Source organism: Apis laboriosa, unplaced genomic scaffold (genome assembly GCF_014066325.1).
Source record: "Apis laboriosa isolate Shangri-la unplaced genomic scaffold, ASM1406632v1 scaffold12_cov154, whole genome shotgun sequence".
Lineage (NCBI taxonomy): Eukaryota > Metazoa > Arthropoda > Insecta > Hymenoptera > Apidae > Apis > Apis laboriosa.
The window spans coordinates 4510859-4531072 of record NW_025221207.1 but is presented as its reverse complement, the minus strand read 5'-3'; the positions used below and the strand labels follow the sequence as shown (position 1 = coordinate 4531072).

At 27.4% G+C, this 20214-nt stretch overlaps 1 protein-coding gene across 7 annotated transcripts in view; it reads left to right on the top strand.

Annotated features, from left to right (window-relative positions):
- LOC122720413 (rho guanine nucleotide exchange factor 11) overlaps positions 1-20214 on the top strand; it is a 37203-nt gene that overhangs the window by 8486 nt on the left and 8503 nt on the right. For 5 of the 7 annotated variants that reach the window (XR_006347765.1, XM_043947134.1, XM_043947132.1 and 2 more), the window contains 15 exons: positions 2498-2730; positions 3324-3545; positions 4172-4420; positions 5148-5429; positions 5500-5589; positions 5700-5813; positions 5901-5999; positions 6082-6174; positions 6259-6452; positions 6575-6864; positions 6977-7156; positions 7643-7699; positions 14424-14559; positions 14965-15046; positions 15265-15317. Coding sequence is in view for 6 of the 7 variants with exons in the window: in XM_043947134.1 (XP_043803069.1) it covers positions 2498-2730; positions 3324-3545; positions 4172-4420; positions 5148-5429; positions 5500-5589; positions 5700-5813; positions 5901-5999; positions 6082-6174; positions 6259-6452; positions 6575-6864; positions 6977-7156; positions 7643-7699; positions 14424-14559; positions 14965-15046; positions 15265-15317 (2374 nt within the window). In the remaining variant the exon portion in view is untranslated. Of the gene's footprint in view, positions 1-1110; positions 1312-2497; positions 2731-3323; positions 3546-4171; positions 4421-5147; positions 5430-5499; positions 5590-5699; positions 5814-5900; positions 6000-6081; positions 6175-6258; positions 6453-6574; positions 6865-6976; positions 7157-7642; positions 7700-14423; positions 14560-14964; positions 15047-15264; positions 15318-20214 lie in introns of those variants that run through there. The other 2 variants (XM_043947136.1, XM_043947137.1) reach the window with 2 other exon arrangements.

Below are 20214 nucleotides of genomic sequence, written 5' to 3'. Positions count from 1 at the left end.
TCAGATTTTGTTGGATTTATGAATATTTGAAATCAGTTTTACGAAGTTCTATATATTTCTAATAGTTTTACAAAGATTTTTCAATAAGTGTAAACAATAAAGATCTCATATCTATGCTAAATTATATTTTAAAATTATAATTTATATATGTGAGATATATAGATATATAAAGATATATAAAAATAAAAAATTTCGATGTGAAAATATTAAGAACAAATGTATAAAATAAGGATGTAGGAAATATAATGTAGGAAATAAGATGGTATAAGCTTTTACTGGAATAGGTTTTAATAGATATGAACCATGTTAGAACATCTTACTTGCTAAAGTAAATTTTATCTTGTAAAAATAAATAAAAAAAGTTTTTATGAGGAAAAGCGTACATATGCAGAATACGAGAAGATTCGCAGCTGATCGTTAAATCACAGTCATTTACAGCTGAGTCAATTCTTCGTTCGGGATTTTCCAAAGTCATTATTCTAAATTATAAATGTTTTAAATATTTAGCTATTTAACTATTTTTCACAAATTATTTTATTATAAAATTTACTTATGTCTTATTATTTCTTTCATTTGTAATAAAAGTTTTTATAAAAATAATCGTTTATAATTTTGCAAATTTTGCAATCAAAAAGTTGAAGTCCAGGATATGAACAATAAATGCATAAATTTTTTTTCTTTTAAATAATTTATTTAAATAATTATTAATTCTTAATTATGATTGCATAATATACACAACAAAAATTAATATAAAGAGATATGCTTTGCCAAGAAATATGAATACAAAAGAGATCTCGTGTATGTATTACAATAGGAAAATTAAAAACAATAGAAGTACCTCCATTTCTTAGTAATTCGTCTAATCGAAATCTTGTAAAATCTAAAAAAAATGATAATATTAGAATGGATTTACTATGTTATTGCAATGTATCGTCAAATGACGAGAGGCCTGGTCATATATCGGAGATTAGTCGTACACGCGCGTGTAAACATAAGAATCTCGTCATTCATATTAATACACGCACCTGGGGCCAAGTTTCTCGGTACGAATGTCTTTACTGTTCCTTGGATCGCCTCGGTCGTCACCGATCGTTTTACGCAGTTTCATGTACGACACAGCTCTCAATGCTTGTGGTATATGTCGCCGAGGAAATTCTAAATCCTTGAATCTCTGATACGAAAATTTATTCGAATTGATTATTACCAATTCGGATGTGTTTGTCCTCATCGATCTGTGTATCTATATGAAGAGGCGAACCACGTACGACCTGAGGCAAGCTTGGAAGAAAGCTCGTGCAAAAGCATATTCTGGTATTTTCAGCTGCAGCTTAAATATTTCATGTTCACAATTATATAATTTTATCGTTAAGAGACAGATTATTGTTCATTGGAATTTTATTTCTTTTCGAACGATTATTTTTCATAATTTCTTATAAAAGAAAAATACAAAATTGTATCTGTTACGAATTGTGTGGAATCGCAGTGTTCCTCGAATAATATTTATATTTCCTTGTTCTCCAAAAATACAAATATTTGGGAAGTTTTGCATATTTTCAGAGTGCTCGTTTAAGCAAATATGAGGAAGATATACATTTCAGTTTTCGAAATCCGAATTGCGTATTCATCTTTAAAATTTGGTTAATTAATTTTTTGGCACAAACATGGATTTCCAGAATTAGAAAAAGAAGATGACGTCATATGTCTTAACTAACAGTAGGAATGAGTCATTGGTAGTGTAAGGAGAAACTAGATTTGCAATTATCGTATAGCTATAGCATGTAAACATTATTCTACTCGAATGACAATTATACTTTATTAAAAGTACTTGTACTTTTATTCGTGATTGTGATCTGAGTGAGAGAATGGTCTGATGTTTTCTTTTTTTTTATTTGATGAGATCAAATAAGGAATTTCACACGATATATATTTAAATATGTAGTTTAAAATAAATAATTCGTTATCGATATTTGATTTTTTATATTCTATTATATTATATTTCTATATATTTCTATATAAAAAATTTAAATTATAAAAATGATCAAAATTTAATACGATGATGATAAATTTGTTTTATAATTTTATAATTTCTTAATTGTATTAATACAACAGTGTACAGTAAAAATTCATATTCTTCAAATCGAATCATCATTTATCGAATACGTAAAAATAATTAAAAAGGAAAAAACATATACATATAATTTTTATTATACATAGAAATATATAAAAAGATTTTAATTTAATTAAAAAAATTTAATTTTTTTTTAAATTTTAAGATAATATAAAACTTAAAAATCAAAAAGTATAAAATATTTCTAAGAGGCATAGATCAGAGATAGAACATGTATAGAAATCGAGAGAAGACTAAATCTTAAAAGAAAATACAAGTTGTAACCGTTCGAGCAACTCTTAAAAGAAAGGTGGAGGGTCAAACGCGGGGGAAGGACCGGCAAAGGTATGCGAAAGGTGACTAATCATCGTCCTTGAACTCTTGTTGCAGCTTCGACGCAGGTGGTACTGACGGTACAGCAGAAGCCAGTTGCAACGAGCAGCGCGGCGACGACGGCCACAGGGTTACAAGTTGGTCTTGCGGGTGGACATCAGAGACCAGTTAGTTTATCAGCCGGCACCACAATGGTATCACCCTCGCAACCAGCGACTTCTTTACATAGGGCGTCGACTGCTCCAGGCGCACCGTGTAATGCACGTATCACAGGACCTCAACCCGTTGATGTAAGTTAAAATTTTTTATAAAAAGAAGGAAAAATCTTTTCATACATTAATTTATAAATAATATTTTGATATTTTTATAATATAATACTTAAATGAGAGTTTTTTACTCTGTATAATAATGTATTTTGAAAAAATAAATTTTTTAATATATTTTTTTTTAATTTATTAATTCTTACTTTTTATCATCTATTTGATTATCTAAAATGATATGATATATATAATAATAAATAGTTTAATATATCATTATTATGTATATATGAAATGTATTAATTATACTTATTTTCTTTATTTGTGTATTTAATATTCAATATTTAATTTTTAAAAGAAATAATATTTCTATATATATTCTATATATATAATATATATATATATTTCTATATATATATTATTCTATATATATATTTCTATATATCTACGTTTTTTTAGTTTTTTTGAAAAACTATAATTGAAAAAAAAAAAAGAAAAAATGCTAATTGTAAATATTAATGTAAATTTTTATTATAAATGTTTTATTATAAATTTAATATACATTTAATAATTTAAATTTTTATAAATAAATATATTAATTTTATATATTTTTTTACTTGTTTTAGCACGAGAAAAAGCGGCAAATGGAAACTCAGCGCGTTCATACATTCCAGCTTATGTTGGAGAAAGAACAAAGTTACGTTGATAAGCTTCGTAGTGAACTTGCGAAAGCCAGCACTGGTAGTGGTAATGTTAATGTTGTATCACTACAAACAGAATTGGCGGGTGCTGAAAGAAGGGTGCGCACCATGCAGGAACAACTAGCTGCAATAACTACCAATGAACAGGTATGATATTTTTCCTTTATAGCGTGCTTTAATAATATGCTCAAATTATTTTGAAAATTTCTATTTATTGCACTAATATCCTGCATCGATTTTATATCAGTAAATTATAGTTGTTCATGCATATATTATATCATAAATATTATGTTATTATTCATAATCTTATTCATGAATATTTGAATTAGTTTTAATGCTATATTTATTAACATTTATATCCTTATATATTTTATTGTGCCTTGCTTTTATGTCAATGTTCGACAATTACAGTTTATGCTGTTCAGTGTATTTAATAGTTGCTCAGCATGATATTATTGAAATATTTATTTTTATGAATAAAAGCATAATGATAAAAGTACGAATATAAGTTTTTTAATTGAATATCAATTAATTCAATAACTTTTGATTTATATTAATTGTTTACAATATAAAAAAAAATATAGTTAAACAACAAAAAATGAAAAAACCTATATTCTGCTTCTGTAAGTTATGTGTACTTTTTTAAATTGTATGAATACAATTTTTATATAATATGTGCTTGTATTATGATTGAAATTTTCAAATGCAGTCATATAGGGATGTATTTAAGCTTTTGCTAACTTTATCTAACCAGCTTTTGTTGTGTCTTACAGCTTTGCTCGTTGGTAACAAACACCTCGTGTTCCCCGGGTTATTATTCACCCTTGAGTAGTTGCAGTGGTGATGTACCACCGCCTCTACCATCTCGTAAATCCTTGTCCATGCAAAGCCTGTCTCCGCCACCATTGCCTCCCAGACCTCCGCCTACTACAAATATGCACCACGTAGCCCAGTTGGAGCTGGAGCGTCAACTGTTGACTCATTTAACGCCCTCAACCACCAGTCATGGCATACCTAACTCTGTAAGTAGTCTAATCGCTAAGTCATTAAATAAATAATTTATATAAATGCATGGTAAAATGGAAGTATCACATAATCGCGAAATGTATACTTCTACAAATAACTCTTATTCATTTATTGAACAATTATTTTTTTTATATTCTTATACATTTAAAGATGTTTTATCAATTTTATCAAATTTCTTATTTCATTTAATATATTTAATGATAATTGTAATAAATGATAAATAAATATTATATGTATGTTACGTTAATACTTTATTATGCTTCATTTGCAAATATCTTTATTTTATGTGTAATTATATTAAAAATTCATTCATTCATGATAAATATTATATTTCAGAAGCTGTGCTTATTTACCAAAGTGTTGCTAGAATAATTTTAAGTAATTCATTAAATAATGTTTTTTAAATATGTTTGCGATATGTATTGAATATTATAGTTTGTGATTTTATAAAAATGAATGTTCATGTAGTATGTATCTTTAAATATTTGTTTAATAATGTTATTTAATAAGCATATGTTTTATTTAAATTATTATGATTGCAGTATTTTTAGCAATTTTTTTTATATTATATATGTAAAATTAAGTATGTAATGAAATCTATGTAGTATATTTTATTGTTTATTCTTGCATAATGAATTAAATATTTATTCCATTTTTTATATTTATTACTGTTGATAAAATTCCATCTATTATTTAATAAATATATATTTGATTTTCTTATAGCTTTCACAGGGTGCAAATTTGGGTTCCTCAAATTCACTTAATAAGCACCAACGAACAAAATCCAGTCCAGAACAACTGGGAACCACAACTATTTCTCCATCAGAAGCTAGTAGACGTTTAATAGCATCAGAATCAATGAACGATCTTTCTCCTCCAAGGCATGTAAGGCATAGTGATATTGACATAGATGAATTACCTCATATCACTCCTCCGGGAACTCCACCTCCACCATATCCAGTTGCTAGTCCAGGAAATGATACTTCTGGCTCTACTATCAATGATGTAAGATTTTTATCATAAATGACATATTTAAATAATCTATATTAATTATCCATATGCTTTCCTGTTTTAGACAATATTAAATGAAAGTATTCCTGGATTGCCAACATTACAGCAGCCAATCATGTCAATGGAAGATGATGATATGAGTGATCAAGAAGTTGTGAGTTTTATGTTCATATATTTCTTATATTTATATATTCATATATATTTCTTTTTGATTTCAAGTATAGTAGTTTATGATTACTTTATTATAATTAATTGGCATTTTAGGGGCAATTAGAAGATCATGGTCCATTCAAATCTTTATCCCGATTATGGGGACATCATGCACATCTTGCTGTATTTATTAATTATGTTTTATCAAATAGTGATCCCTCCAGTCTGGTAAATATTGTATACATACATTAAGAGCTTTTCTAAATATTTATTTTCATCATATAAATTTATTTAAAATGATTTATATTATTTTAGTTGTTCTATTTAGTAACGGATCTGTACAAAGAAGGTAATGCAAAAGAAATGAGGAAATGGGCATATGAAATTCATTCTAGTTTTTTAGTACCTGGTGCAGTAAGTAATTTGATAAAAATATAATATAAATATTTTTTTATATGAGCAATATATATTTAATTCGAAACTATTTTTTATATAGCCTCTTCGTCTGCATAATGTAGACGAAAATGTAGCACATGAAATAGATGATGTTCTTTTGAAAGAATCTGATAAGGAAGAAATTTTACGAAAAGTATGTATTTCATTATACATGATATTTATTTAATACAATACATATATATATATATATATATATAAAATATTACATTTTTGTTAGATTTTTTGGAAAGCACGTACACGTGCAAAAGAAGAATTAAATGAACAATTAACAGATTTTCAACAAAAGAGAACTGCTGGATTAGGTACATTATTTGGTCCAAGTGATGCTCAATTGGATGAAAGTGCATCTGATAAGACACGAGAAACAAAAATTATAGAAACATACCTCTTACCTAAAATGGAGCCTTATTTGTAAGTTTATTTATAAAGAATTTTATTTATTATTTTTAGTGTTTCAATAATGTTTTCATTTACTTTATATTATTTTATACTTATTAGTTTCAATGTTACTTACTTTTTAAATAATGTTTCAGAGAAGATATTGAAAAAGAACATGTAGATTTGCGACAATTTACAACAGCAGCTGGTCTGGCAACAATATTAACAAAAATTTTTCAAGTCCGACCACTATCACTTGACCGAGTACCTACTTTTGTCGCAAAAGATAAGTCAAATCTCAAAGCGCGTTTACTTACGGGAAAAACAAGAAAAATATCAATCAGAGGTCATCATTTTGTAGCTCATCAATACTTCACTATTACCTATTGTAATCATTGTCAACTTATCATTGGTGGAATTGGACCTCAAGGATACTTATGTAGTGGTAAATAAAGTTTTATATTCATAAATTAAAAAATATTAATTTAATATATACATTATAGGCATGAATAGAATTTAAAAAATTTCTTCTTTATTCTTATTTCTTCTTATTACAGATTGTTCTCTAAGTGTTCATCGTCAATGTGTTCGTGTAGTAGAAGAAAATTGTCCAGGACCATTAGTTAGAAAAGAAAGAGGCAATGATCGTATAAGCAAATTGATGGAACGTATCAGACCTGAAAGAAAACCACCATCATCACATCATCATCATCATTCTCAAAATCACATGCTTCATGGTGAGTAATTCAGATGTAATATATTCTATATGTAATATAATTAATTAATTAAAATAGCTTAAAATATTTTTTATCATGAACTAAATAATTTTTTATTATTGTTAATCTTTAAAAATTTAAATTTATAATATCGAATATAAATATTTAAATTGATTGTTAACAGTTTTTAAATTTAAAGAAAAAAATATGTTTTATATTTATAAATATGTTTTATATATATATATAAATTATATATAATATATATAAATATATTATATATATATATTTTATATATATATAAATAAAAAAAATGATGAATATTACATTTTTTCTCATTTAATATATAAAAACTTAGTGAATCTCCAGGATCTGTGAACTATAAATTTAGAACATTATCATTTTAGAAATATTTTTTTTTCTTTCCTTTTATATATACATATATTATAAATGAAACTTATAAACATATTTTTTCTACATAATTTATTTTCTTAATATTTAATGTTACAGTTGATAAAATTAAAAGAAGTGAAGAAGATACTGGTGCATTGACAGATGGTGAAAATGGTAAGTTATTTATTTTTAAATTATTAAATCAAATAACATTAGAAATAATATTTTTAAATAAAATATTTTTATTCATTTTTTTATTTTATATATCATATAATTAATATGTGAAAATTTTAATTACACATATTATATTAAAATTATTATTTATTACTTATGCAATTTTTATTAAATAATTTGTGTCATATATAAAATATAAGCAGTCCTATGTTTCATATTTTAACACATTATAATTTTATAATTTTAAAATCAAATTCACAGAATATAAATTTTGTATCTCATAGTATAAAATTTATTATTTTGTTTTTAAATATATTCTGAAGTTATTTTAAAATTTTTACTTTTTAAATAAAAGTATTGATAATTTTATAATTTATTAATTTATGAAAAATAAGTAATAAAAATTTTTTTTTATATATGATAAAAATATATCCATATTATCCATATTAATCAGTTTATTTGTTCTACATAATTTATTAAGCGTCGTTAATTATAATATATTTTTCAAAACAAAATTTACTAATTTTATGCATGATGTATCATAAATAATTTTAAATTGTAAATATTTACTATTATATTAAAATTTATACTTTACTATTTATATTATATTAAAATTATGCATTATCTCAAAAATTTAATCAAATAGAAATTAATTATCAAAAATAATATAATATTACAATATTAAAAAAACTTAAATTATTCATTTATTCAAATTTCATTAGTCTGAAATCAATTTTCTCTTATATACTCTCTCATATAATATATGAGAATACATATTCAATTTCTTGTTAAATATAAGTTTTCTTGATGCGACAATATCCATATCCATTTGCAATATTTTTTTATTATATTGTACTTTATCATAACAACTCGCAATTACGCATGCTTGTATAACTATGTAAGTACAGTCGTATATTTTTTTTCTTCTTTTCGTTATCCATTATCTCAAAGTTTACTGTCTTCATTTCGATCGAGGCGTTCTTTGATGAACGTAGGTCACTTGTCAGCCATTGTTACAATTGTTTGTCTTGTTGGAAGCATTTAATATTTGTTTTAAATCAATAGTGAATCTCATTTTTTTTTAATAAATAAAAAAAAATAAATCAAAACAATTATAGTGGTGAAGAAAGTGTATACATCTTAGTAAAAATTATAATTTAAAATATTGGAGAAAAGTTGCTTGTCATGGTTTTCAATGGTTCTTTATCGACATTCTCTTTTCAGTCTTTTAAACTATTAGTATGCTAATTTGATAAGACTTTGTTCGTGAAAATATATATGTTTTGAAGAATATATATCGATTCATTACAAAAATATTGAGAATTTCATTTCAATTTGTAATGGCTACATGCATTACGAATTTCACTACAAGTAGTAATTAAATTATTTGAAATTATAAATATTAATGAAGGATATTTTCGCGTTTTTCAATATTTATTTCATTGTTTAAATCGAAAGATTAAAGGGAACAGTGTCAATGTTGAAATACATAATCAATAGTTTATGTGCTTGAAGCAGAGTGTAGGTGGTTTTTATCAAGCACTATTGTTACAATAATCGCGTTCTTCGATAAGGAAGTTTCGCAAAACGAGTGTGTTGGCTGTGCTAATGAATTTATAAAAGAGAAGAGGAAGGAAGAATAGAGGAGAGGAAACCACGAAACAAACTTAGAATCTCACTTATATAGATATTTTACATAGATTCATATTCACAGAATATATTAATAATTTGTTATCATATTCATATTAAATATAATGTAAATTTAAATATCTATATAATATAATTTCATTATTTTCTAATGTAAAATTTCTTACTTGTGCATAAAAATCGACTTACATTGACATTTATTTCTTTCATATTATAACTTTTAACTTTAATTTTTACAAATTTTATAATATATTTCAAAATTTTTTAATACTTTAGAAAGTTTTTACATATATAATATTGTTAGCGCAATCTATTAAATACGCGAATTTTATAAAAATTTCCATTCATAAAACTAACGAGCATACATATTAAAACGTTTGAAAAAAGAGATTTAACAAAAAAATCAGCAAGGATTCCTCGATAATTACTCTCCTCGTCAGAATTTCTACGGCCATCGAATCAATATAGAACAAACAGAAGAAATCAAGAATCTGACAAGTAACACCTCCTCGTGTTGTAAAGGGAGAGTTACCCTTTAAGAATGACTTTAAGTACATCAATATCTTGAACGCGAAGATCGTCCTTGATGTTCTCCGAGGGTTAAATCGGAGGGCCTTCGAAAATCAGAATCACACGCATACCGCATACATTTGTGAATATACGAACGCGGTTGAACGTGGTTGTGAAACGAGCGGGGGATCATTCTGGTGGGGTTTTAACCGGAAACCAACGGCAGTCTCCGCGGAAAAGAAGCGAGCGCGGGTTCGAGGGAAATTAGTATCAGCTCGGTTGTTGCCGCGAGAAGTATAGAAACACCGTGTCGATTATCATTTTCTCGATAGTGAAACATCGAGGTGTGCACATGGTCGAGGTGCAACAGTTGCGTGATCCCTTGGAGGGGGAACCGGATTGCAACCCTTACCCAACGACCACTAACCCCTCACCCCTGATCTCCGGGTTTGCTAGCTTCAGGCTTTCCTCGGAGAGATGCAGGAACAGATTCAATCGGAAGCTGAAGGGTGACGGTAAAGATCGCGTGAATATCTAATAATCTGCTTGGATCGAAGAAGCTCCTGTAGACGCGTTTTATTTCAAAACGGTTTAGACGATTTTTTTTTATTTTTTTTTTATTTTTGGGGCAATTATGTGATACTAGTGGTTAAATATTCTTCACCGAATATTCGTTATCGTCGTTTTGATATCGCGTTATCGCAACGTTTATAGAGAAATACGAAGATAGTTGAAACAACCAATTATGCTTAAGAAATTTGTGTATTCTTATGTATTAATTGTTTGCGAAGACAAAAGATAAAGATAAATTAGTTTTAGAATGGAAAATTCTTTAGATTTGAATAATTTAATCCAATCATAAATGAAAATAAGCTTATGCTTTATTTTATGATTCGTAAAAATGAAGCGATAGAAAAATATTACGAAAATTTTCAGAATAAAATAATTGAAATAAATTTTATTTGATTTTTTTTTTTTTTTTATTAAATGCGATAGAGATTCTTCGAATTTAAAGTGGATTATAAATATTTAATCGCGAGAAACGGTAGAAAAAAAATCTATCTATCGAATTAGGTTCAACTGTGGTACTCGAGAAAGTCAGCAAGGATAAAGTTGCGAAGAAAACGAAACTGAAGACGATCAAACAGAGAACTTGTGTGCCACACATGAGCAAAGCCGCCGTCAAAGTTTGGGAGACTTTTGCCGCTGTAAGAAAGACACGCGAATCAAACGACATCATAGAGACAGCTTTGATAGTCGGTTTAGATCGTCTCAATGTATCGACGTGTTGTGAAAACTTGAACGACAGTGCATTCTATAATGAGATTGATGTTTCGAGCAAGTCTGAAAATACCGGTACGAAGGAAATTAGTGGAATAGAAAAAGAAACAGGTTTGTTTTTAACAATTCTCTCATTTCTCCATTTGATAAATGAAATGATACAAAGTAATATTACATTTCATATTATTTAATCGTATAAAAATATAGGACTTTGATTTGCATTTTGAAAGATTAAAAATAATTTCGAAATCAAGTTTCGTTAGATCTTATGTCTATTACAAGTTTGAGTAATAATATTTTTGAAAAGTTTGTTAGATTATGCGTCAATCTTTAAAATTTCTTTAAAATTAAATACATTTTAAAAGTTTCGATTGATTGGACATTGGTAAACTGATTGATCGAATTTTTATTAATAACGTCAAAAGTTTCGAACTTTCTTCAGATGTTTCTTCTGTATGAAAGAAAGTTTCGATAGAATGACAGAAAAAAAATTGAATCTGAAGATTTGACAAGCCAATGGAAATTTTTTGCTGTCAGTGTTATATTTTGCCAGATATGTTCATAAATTTTCCTTATATCTATACAGTTATATGCCGTCTCTTCGTACAGTTTATTGATGATCATTCTCTTTGCATTTTTGGCGTTCATCCGACAGATATCTCATAAACAGAATCTTGCGATTGTACAAATAGTATATATCTAGACAAAATTAGATCAGGATCTATTGGAAATCGTACGTGTCTATATAAATGAATTGTAAGTTGTGTTCCGTCGTGTTTTTTCTTTTTAGGAATGGATCTTTTGCATTATGAAAATATATTTTAAATTTTAAATTTTCTTACTCCACTTATAAAATTTTTTGGTCCTGTATCGATACAATACAGTGATAATAAAATATATATATATATATATATATATAAAAATCCTGCATGATGTTATTAACATTTATTATTTATTATTTTATTTCAAATATCAAATCGTAATATTTTTGATTAAATGCACGAGATAAAATCCTCTCTCTCTCTCTCTTTCTTTTTCTTTTTCTTTCTATCCGCATATTAAGATATAGATTTTTAAATTACATAGAAAAATAAGAAGGGAAGGATTGTATCGAAAAAGTTTTTCCAATAATTCAATCGTCGGGCTTTCTTTTCTGGCTAGGTAACTTTATTTGACGAATGATGGTTGTCGTTGCTGTAACTATATGCCAAGTATGCATTGGAATGAAAGGAAGGAAAATAAGATAGATCTCGCGCGGCACGAGCGCAGACGGCAACGACAACGACAACGAAGAAGAAAACGGGAAGGAGGGGTCCACAAAACGGTTTCCGGCCTCTGCGACACGCGCCTACATCGCCCTATCTAAAAATACTCGAGACTTTAGGCTTTTCCTTCGTTGCATCCCCTCAGCATACCTACCCCTGCTGATCTATAACTATCTGTCTGCTTACGGGGTTCAAGAGCACCAACTTTTTTACGATGGTATTTTTAGGTGTTACGAACCTTCATTGGATATTTATTCAGCCATTTAAGTTTTCCCCCAGTTAGTGAAATGCTGACATTCGTGGCCTTTGATGATATCACTGACAGTTTCGCTCCAATTTATCTGCTTTATCGATCGAATTTTTAAATTTTGCTCGATTAACTGTGATTAATTCATGATATTAATATCGGTCCATTAAATTCGTTCCTTCTCGTTGATTTAAGAAAGATTGATAAAAAAAGAAATATTACAATAATCGGCTGAATTTATATTGTCGAATGTTAATTTAGCAAGTGATAGCCTTTTAGCCCCTACAGCTGTTGGCAAAACAATTTACTTATTATCGAATAATCGGTTATTTTTCTTCGCACAACCGAATGGTCGCGAAATTTTCTTCGATCAATTTCAAACTGACAATCACGGATGAATGTAAAATTGTCGTGCAATATATATTGGTCATAAAAATATTAATTTTGCCAATTTAATTTATTTTTTTGTTGTTAGAGAACGCAAAAATATAATTTCTTTGATAGATTTACGACCTATTTTTGATGTAATAAATCGATTTTGATTTGTATGTTTGCTTAGCTTGAGATTAAAATGTTACTACCCTCTCTGCACACACTCTCATGATCTGCTTTTACCCTGAGCCGCATTCCTTACCTGATAAGCCTCCACATAAGACTGGATAGTTGGAGAAATGCCAGACATCGTGGCCCGTGTTAATTCGATGCCCGCTCGCATCAAATAGTTAAATCGAAATATTCGTTTCATTTCCATTATCATTGAGATAAACTAGTTCTTTCGTATTATTACGTGTAATTTTTAAATAAAATTTATATATTTGTATCAGATATATATCTTGTAATTATAATTATTTTATAATTTATGGCTAAGGCGAAGAAGAATGTTCTTATTTAATTTTCAAAATTACATATAATTTTATAACTTCCAATAGAAATAGAAAAAATATCATTGTTATTTCTAGCATTAAGATTTAATAATTAATATTAGTAGCAAATTTTTTGTGTCAAATTCCAATATTTTTATATCATTAGAAGTTTCGTTTCTCTGTTTATAAAAGTTATAACTTGTTTTTGAATCCTTTTTGAAAATATTTTTTTCATTATTTTTAACGTGGAATTCTACCTTTTATTTTAAGATTGAAGTATATCGGTAACACGTTGTTCGTATATTTGTTGGAATTCGTTTACATTTTCCAAACCACTCTTTATAAATTTCATGCATTTCTAAAGAACATTCTGACCAAGGAGGGAAAGTAAGCAAAAGTATAATATCGAAAGTATAATATCGAAAATCGATAGGTTCGCTTGTAACACACCTGTGATGGCCTTTTTGTAAAGTATTCGTGTGAATCAAAATAATTTAACTGCACTATGTCACAGATTTTATTACGGTAATTTTTTTTTCTACTTTGTTAGAATTTTTCATTTCTTCAATAAAAATGGAATAATAATAAATCCACATTGAAAGCAATTCTTTTAACGCTATATCGAAAGTTTATTGAAATCCCTAAAATGTATTTTAATATTCCAATATAATGTAAAATAAATTATCGATATTCTGTTTGAAAATTATATGGAAAAAATTTTAAACAATACAAAACACAAGAAAAAAGAGAAATATGATTAACTCTATACCTGATACTCAAATTATATCTTAATTTTCATTTGTTCCTATAAAAATTAATTATATATTAATATTTACTAATTAATGAAGTGTTTAGAGTAATGTATGTATTGAAACAATAATTGAATGCATTAATTTGTTTCGTGTTTTCAGGAGAACATCGCGGGGGCGTCATAGCCGGAAACGCGCGTAGTAGTAGCGAAAGAGGACGCATTTCCGCTTACAGCGGAGTCTCCGATCACGGCGATAGTATGGACAATCCTTCCTCGCGGGAAGATATTTCAGAAATGTATGTTTTTCGTATTTGCATGAAATCGCTAAGAGGAATATTTTTTTTTTTTTAATCATTTCGTCAACTTTTTTCTTTTTTTTAATCGTAGTAAAAAATATACGCATCTTTTAAGAGTTTTTTTTAGAAATTATTATTTTCTTTTTTATCCGTGTTTTATCACAGCAATTTTTTTTATCTTGATGATTATTTCGTGTGATTTTTTTATTTATTTCTACAGTAAGATTGGTTTAATTTAATACACATTTATCATCGATTAAAAAAAATTGTTCTACTACGAACGTCATATCTTTTTCCCAAAGTATATTTGATATTTATGCGTTATTTTCATTTCATTTATCGCAGTTGCTTAGCTGATTTCTGTTATAGATATTAATTTACGCTTCATTAATTACGATTACTTAGGGTGCAGCAAAATATTTCCAGTAAGCCAAAGACGTCAAACATAAACAGGTCTGAAAGTTACAAGGAGCGGATACATCACAAGGTAAGAATTCTAAAAATTTCTATTCCAAAATTTCTCTAGCGTAAACTGATGATTCAACGAACGAATTAAAATTTCGAGACACGCGAGATATCGGTCGAGTTTCGCGAAATTTATTTTTAAATAAATTTCAATGAAACGAGGTTTCATGTCGGATAACTTAATTTAGCATTCACTATAGTATGCATCTTTTAGTATCACTGTAACTGTTTTCATTGCAGCGACAGCTACGAGAGAAGAGAAAGACCAGCGACCCAAATCTCTCTAAAACGAAGTGAGTAGATATTTTATTTGATATATGCATGATAATTGATAAGTATATATAGTTATATAAACTGTCTAAGTTTCCTAAGTATCCTATGAAGATATTTATTATAAAAATACTTTTATCCAGAAAAATTGAAGTAGCTTATGATTTTCAAAAGTGAGGGAATTTTTATTTTTCCTTATTTATTTTAATTTATTAATTAATTAATCAATCAATAGCTAATAAAATATTATTCTAAACTTTAATTTTTCATTATTGATAAAGCGTAGATATGACTTATTTTAAAAAATTCAATAAAAAAATTTTCTTAACGAAATACACTCACACTCTTATGTCGATGCGAAATAATAAACTATTTTTCAAACTGTTTTCAACTGCTCTGTCAAACTGTCACTGCTTCTATATTACGCAATTGTATAATTGCCAAAATAGAAACATTACGAAGATCGGCACTATTTTCAAACGAATTTGGATTTCACATTGATGCTTACATATCGCGATGAATAATTGCCGAAAAATATGGATTCGATGTACAAGATTTCATTTCGCAAAAACTTTTTATAAATTCATAAAGCGATAGTTTTAATTAATGCATTATAATGAATTCTTTACCCTTGAATTCTATTATAGAGTGTATTATTAAGTGTAATTTTTAAATCTGTTATTTAAAAATATTAAGAAATATTTTTCAATATTTTTGAAATAACAATATTAAGATATTAATAATATAATTTACAATTTTAAATAATAGAATGAAATTCAATAATATTATTATAATTGAATTGTTAAAGATTTATTTTAAATATTTTTAAAACTAACTCAAGATTTTTAAGACTTCTTAAACTAATTTTTAATCTTTATATCAAAATTTATGAAGGATCATAAAAGAAAAGTTCTTTACCTGTAAATTTTGATACATTTTTTAATACATTTCACTTTAATATAATATTAAAATCCACTTATTAAAATACTATATAACACTATCATACAATCTACATCTCGTATAAAAAATAAAGCCACGAGTACTTCCTTTTATATTATTTTAGTAATAATTTCTAATCATTTTCAAGGCTGCTCTTTTAAACAAAAAATTTCAACACGCTCAAATCTCTCGAAAAATCTAATAAAATCCGATTTTATTGGTAAATCCATCTTCTTCTCCTCCGATTCGCTCACTATGTGTATCAGACCAACCCGACCAACTTGCAATTGTTGTAACCGATCCGGCCGCGGTTCAAGAGATCAGCTGGAACGTCTATTCCCGGCGTTTCACTCGGCCCTGGAATTTTTCCGACACACCGTGTATAGATTTTTGGCAGGGTCCTACGCTTCTTAACCGGTGACTTTTCGCTTCTTGACGCTCTAGATCCCCGTACACGTGCAAACGGCGCAGACTCGACTCGTTCCTCTTCCTCTGGCAAAGGTGTGTATGCCAGCCAGAAGGCCTTCAGTCTGACGTTAAACGTTCAATTCCGCGGATGGATATTGCGTCGCTTCGACAGTGCGAAACACCCACGCGTTCACCCGAAACACATCGAACACCGATCCGACCGTCTCGTTTCGCGATTTCTTCCTGTTGACGCCGGCACGACTTCCGGTTGGATCGATCACTCGTATTTCCCGCGAAGAACCGGCATCTGAAGCGTGTCAGCGTGTCGATTTCTCGATCCTCGTGTCTATCGATCGAGGATTCGCCTCTTTTATGCGGGACGAATTTTCAATTTTCCATTATCCTTAAACTCGTGTGTTAGAAGAAGAAGTGGTTACGATTTCGTTAATATCATTGTTACAATTGTTGGCGCTTAATGGGAATTATGATCGCTTTAATTGGAACTTTAGTCGGCAGTAATTAAACAGTAACAACCACTGACATTGGAATATTGGAGGGAACGAGAAAAGGTTTTTCATTAATTGGAGAATAAACATGATGATTGTGAAACGTTGGCAATATTTAAATGCGCAGAGGAATTTATATAATTTTGTAATTATTGTGGGTTTCGCTGCGGGTTTTTTGTTAAACTTGATCGTTTAGGATATCGAATTTGATTTATTGATAATTCAAGAATAAATAGTGAAAAAGTTAATTGGCAAATTGAAAGATAAAAAAGTTTTATAGAAAATTTTAAAACTTACACTAAAATCTAATTTCAACAAGAAGATAATGATTAAATTTAGAAAATTAAAGTTCATTTTCCAGTGATTTCAATGCCTTTTGTTCGGACAATGAATATTGAAATCTTTTAAACGATTAGTTCTAAATTTATCGTTATGTGATAAGTTTATCGTATGTTTATTATGTTATAAAGTGAAAATTGAATTTATGTTTAACTTTTAGATGATTAAATTTAAAAAATGAAACATGTATGGTCGTAATTGTAGAGATCATTAATTCGATGGACTAAAAATATGTAAATTAACAAAATTAAAGGAAGCTGAAATTATTCGTATTCTCCGCATCTGGATGCCACTAGTTTTAACTGTGCATAATATTATATCACTTGCTCGATACATTGTATTTTAAATTTTTCAATCGTAATTTCAATAATATTGAAATATTTACAAAAAATTAAATTTTTAAAATATCTATAAATAAAGTATAATATTATAAGAGAAATAATCAGTTTAAAAATTGGAAAAATTTTATTATAATAAAATTGCAATATTAAAATACAGGAATAAATTATACCAACTTTTCACAATCATTTATAAATAAAATAGAATTTATTTTATATTATCACATTAAATGTATATTAATAATTCATCGAATTCGTTCATTTTATCATATTGTCTTTATTATAGTCTCAAATTTTTAAAACTTATTATTTTTCTAACGATAGTATCATTGGAATTATTATCTTATAATTAGCTGAACTTTTCTTCTTTCCATATTATAGTTCGTTTATTCAGAATACAAATCTATTCATCCTATCTTTTGCAAAAAAGCAATCTAAACGAGTTAAATTGTTTGTCGCGGGTTATTCGACAATCTATCAACTATCTGTGAATAAGAATAGGTGCACACGAAGGATATAGTAATTTCACATCAGTGATGCTACATCAATGAACGTGATAATGCGTTTAAGATGCATTTTAATTTGTTCATAAATAAAAATAAATGTATATTAAACAGTGGAAGGGTTTTATATATCTACACTACATTTAATATATTTAAATATATATAAATTATTTTTATCATTAATTATTATTATAGCTATTTAATATTTAATATATTATTTATATAAAAAATATAAAATGATTGAAAATGTTTGTAATCATCGCATAACTTAGACCAATTGTAATTAAATCTAATTTTTGTTTTTTTTTAGAATTTTTGAATTCATGTAGTTTGGGTGATGATGAAACATTATAAACATGTTTTTTTGATTGATAAAAACATTTCATTTTAATATCTATGATATGTCATTAATGGCAGGATTTACGGATGGATTATCAGAGTGGTTAATGATAATCGACAAAAGTGAATCTTTCATGAAAGATTTTTTCTTAAAGATATTCCACGTAAATACAGATCAAAATATTTGGAATTTACTATTTTTAAACATCTTAGTCAAACTTTTTTAAATTAGATTTAAAATTTATTTATTCAAAATTATTTTTCCATCAACAAAAAATGTATTAAAGAAAATAACAGAAGAACTGTGTTTATTCTTTCATCGGTATTCAGCTTTCATCGAATTTCTTCAGTGAAAAAATGTTCAATATTTAAAATTATGCATGCCAATAATACTTTCAATATTTCGTTGATTTATAATTCTTCAATTTGGTAATTGGCAAAGATAAAAATTTAATTGTTACTTTCGTCCCAATTAATATTATAATATAATTAATATTATTTTTAATATTATTTTTAAATAGAATAACACATAAACAAATACAAATGCAGAATATAGAATGATTGAAATAAAATTTTATTGGAATGCGATATTTATTATGCAGAAATATGAATGTATATAAGTAATATAAACAAAAATATAAATAGAATCTCTCATATTGATTCAAAATTGCAACGACAGTATCTCTCGTGAACGGTAATTTTCTAATACCAATAAAGTCTGTAACAATTTTCAGCAAAAAGATGGAAGAATGACTAATGCTTTAAATTCGAATCCAATGAATCAGAGATTGATCTCGTAACGAATTATACTTACAAATTTCGTTAATCTCCTTGAATGTTGATATATTTTCGATTTTTCTTTTCTTTGTTCCTTTTTTTATTGCATTTCTTTTTTTAAATTATACGGGATTATTGACCTCATTGAGAAACTGCAAAGTTCACTTTTACTCGATGAAGCATGAAACTGCATTGTGACTCTTTAAGCCCGGGGTTCGATAAATAAATAACCCATGGTGGTAACTTCGTCATTGTCGTGCGTTTATTTCTGGAGAAACGTGAACGATAGTAATTTCGTGATATCATTAATAATCAAGCTGCGGCATGTATTCGTTCTTCTTGATAAAAATACACGTGTAGCAAGATTCGCGGCTAATGTATTGGTGATTTAATGATCTCGAGCGTGAGAGACGTAAAACACCATGTAAGCATGCGTTGGGAATAAAAATGTTATAAATCTTCTCTCGAGAGAAAAAAGATGAAAATCTCTTTATTTCTCTTCTCATAATTTTTAAAGGAGGACTTTAACTTTTATTTTTCCCAATGTTTTTAGATCACCGGTCAGTGTCCTTTTTTCTTAAACGATAAAATGTTGAAATTTAATTGAATTCTCGCAAGTATAAAAATTATGGTGAATATTCTGTGGATTTATAGTAGTAAAATTGTACTCAAAGTCATTAGATTAAATGTTTGCAAGGATTTATTTATTATTAATGAATAATTTTTTTTTTTTATTAATATGCAATAGTTCCAAATGATGTGATCAATTTT